Source organism: Fulmarus glacialis, unplaced genomic scaffold, assembly GCF_000690835.1.
Source record: "Fulmarus glacialis isolate BGI_N327 unplaced genomic scaffold, ASM69083v1 scaffold9273, whole genome shotgun sequence".
Taxonomy (NCBI): Eukaryota; Metazoa; Chordata; class Aves; order Procellariiformes; family Procellariidae; genus Fulmarus; species Fulmarus glacialis.
In genome coordinates this window covers 35345-38579 of record NW_009204852.1, presented here as the reverse complement: position 1 = coordinate 38579, position 3235 = coordinate 35345, and the positions used below count along the sequence as shown (strand labels likewise).

The window sequence follows — 3235 nt, the reverse complement described above, 5'->3', positions numbered from 1 at the left end:
TTCCGATCAGAGGAATCAACCACCACTTTCACCTGTGTAAAGCAAGCAGGACAGGATGAGAATTCCTCCACAAAAATCTCTCGGAGAAGAAATAGTTTTTAAAAGCATTTTTAAATGCAGTTTTAAGAAATAGGAATAAACGGCTTATGATTACAGCTCTCATGATTACAGCTTAAAAGCTGTAAAATATTGAACAGTGATGGATATTGAAATTTAAAGGAAAGAAATGCTGCATTGAGATGCCACCACATTGCACAGCTTGGTTTCCAAGAGCAAGAGTGGTACCAATATGGTTTGATAAGAAACTAATTGCAAGCTGAATAAATTAGCATTTGAAACTTATTTTCAGCAAATACCTCCCTCCTTCAGCTATAGCAACCCATTCTGTACCTCTGAGAACCCAAGTCTCCCTTCCATAGGGCTTCATTCTGCTCGCATAACTTTCCACTAGGCATATTTTGTCAGCACTGTAACTTTCACCAGTGAAAAAGGGACAGAAAACCCACCCTCAGACAAGCAGACTGGCAACAGACTCATAACCCCTCTCCCAAAACTCATTGCAAAAACCTCACAGCTTCTCTCCCAACTGAGGGCTTCAGGGAGCAAGGCTCCAGACCGGAGGGTTAGTGAAGAGGCATGTATGCTGAGTACACTGAAGCACAAGGATTTACATTATAAAACTAAAGAACTGAATTTCTCTTTTCTTCCCAACCTGTGACTTGGCACAGGAACAGTCTCTTAAAGCTGGATTTTTCCACTCTGTAGCATTTGACCATGCCATATAAAGCTTCACTCATTAAGGAGCACCCTTTTCCAAGTAGGAAGGTGGATGGTCTTGCTGGTGACACACCGGAGCCAGGCAGCTGTACTCCGCACAGCAGGGGGGTGAAAATTCAGAGCCCTAGGATGAAGGCAGCATTTCCTTCAGAAGCGTAAGATCTACAGCAGAGTCGCCTCAAGATGAGCTTATGAAAAGCAGGTTGGTGAGCTAGCGCTCTTGCAGGAAACAGGATTTTTGAATTTACCAAGTCCCACTAATAACCTGGTGCTGAACAGACACAAGACAGGGCAGCCTCTAACCTGAGAAGGGCTTTGGGAATTGTCACCTCCAAAGGCACAAGCAGAACTGGTTCTCCACTCTGCACTTCTGCACCAGGAGGTGATCTCTTTCTACCCTCTTTGTTACAAAGGGGAAAGATATCCAAGATACCCCAGAGGAAGAATTACTTCAGTTGCATGAGAATTATACAAAGTTTACAATATTTAGCATTAACCTGGGTAGGCATTTGAAAGATAATATATTTTCACGTTCCCATCTCATTGCAAGCCCAGAAAAAAAAAAAACCCTGGCTTAACCATACAAGTTGCAGGAACCCCTAGTTCTGTATGATGCTCTATAAGACCCAGTAACCATACATTAATTAATTGCAGAACACTTTCAAATGCATCCTTCAGCTCATGCTGCTGCAGTAATCAAATAAGCACCCAGTCCAACATGGCTCAGTGCTGACTCCACGCTCTAAAAAATGCCTGAGACACGCATGCTTCAAAGAGATCTGTCAAGTTCCCAGGGGAATATGACAGGAAATGCTGAACTGTCATGCCATGCCATCGTGGCTGCTGTAAATACACTGCACTATTGCTTAACAAACATCATGAAGTCCAGCTTGGGGACAAAAGCCCTCAAGCAGAAAAGGGCATTTTACTTCTCAACAAAAAAGCTCTCCCCCCCACCTAGTAGCTTTAGTTCAGTTATTTGCTGTTAAATCAAGGAACTGTGTGCAGATAAAGCTCTGAAGAAGGTGACACCTTCATATTAGAAATACACTATCATTTTCTAAGCTCAGAAAACTATTTCCAGGATGAGATGGAAGGGGAAAAGCAGGTACTACACTTACAAAAAGGCAATTAAGTTGTTTAATACCCTGGCATATTTGCAATCTGCCAACTAAGAGCAACAAAAACTCTTGTTTCTAAGTCTGGTTACATACTGAACAGAGACCAGCCACCCAGCCAAGCAAAGCTGTGATAAATGGTTCACAGTGGGGTTGAAAACTAATGGCCCATGCCCCTACACCACCACTGGAAGCTTAGTGACAAGTTTTTCCTCAACTGTGCAACCTAATACGGCAGATGCATCCCCTGAAGTGTAAAAAACAAAACAAAAACCAAAACCAGACACACATGGGAATCCATGAGAAAGGTTAGGAGCCATTCAGCTAGCTCAACAAGAGCCAGCTAGCTCAACAGGAGCTCAAGTAGAGTTATGTGTTTCTGAACAAGCCACCCTGAGCTTCACTTTCAGCCAGCAGGCGTTTACAGGGCACACATCTTTTGAGCCACAGAGCATTTACATTAGGAGATGAACTACAAAAGGAGTATTGTTTTTTCTTGTGTCCAAACAGCACATTTGCTGACAAACTCAGACACAGATACCTGTTTGGTGGCATGACTTTCACCTAAACAGGTCTATAATCACCCTTTGAGAAGAGGCCAGAGCACACAAAACTTCACCTCTCACCTTTGCGAGTCCAGAGAGAAGCTCTAGTGCAGCCAGAGAGATACTCATGTCCTGCCTCCACTGTGAGTTGAGTCTTTGGGTTACCAAGTGAATACTGCGTATCAGTAGTCCAGCAGCTGTATCTGTATTAAGAGCTAGGATATAACCCCAATACCACATACCACAAGGAGGGAAAATAACTAAGCATTAGTGACGATAAGCAAAGCACAGGCACAAGCCAAAGCAGCCACAATACACACATAAAATAAGATTATACACAACCCAGAATCTAGAAATTGGGTTGGTCACTTTTGCACAGGCTAACTCCCTTATATACACCACCAGACATTATACAAATACATTCAGACTAGCTTATCTCATTTTTTTTTTTTTTTTTAAAAAGACGTTTTGGATAATCCCGGTAAAAATAGACCATCTTGTTTTCAGTTCTCTCATTTGAAACATCCAGCTTCAAATTCTTTTCATAAATTTTATATACCCTTACCTTCTGTGCATTAAAAAAATCCAAGAAAATGAATATATCACAAAAATATCTTTAAGTTATGTCACGGTTTAAAGACGCAATAAGTCAAATATTTAAGATTTTTTTTTAACCTTACAAAGGGATATTTTTACAAGGACTTGTCAATGAAAACCCATACAAATTAAACACACAATTCAAATGGTGTGCTGAAAACTAGCACTTTAATAATTTCAAACACACAAATCCTGTAG

At 41.2% G+C, this 3235-nt stretch overlaps 1 protein-coding gene across 1 annotated transcript in view; it reads right to left on the bottom strand.

Moving 5' to 3' along the window:
- The window catches only part of LOC104074862 (ral GTPase-activating protein subunit beta-like), a gene marked incomplete at its 3' end in the record, with an annotated part of 32476 nt that overhangs the window by 174 nt on the left and 29067 nt on the right, over positions 1 to 3235 (bottom strand). The window contains 2 exon segments of the mRNA XM_009575152.1: positions 3 to 32; positions 2522 to 2655. Of these exon segments, the coding sequence (XP_009573447.1) occupies positions 3 to 32; positions 2522 to 2655 (164 nt within the window).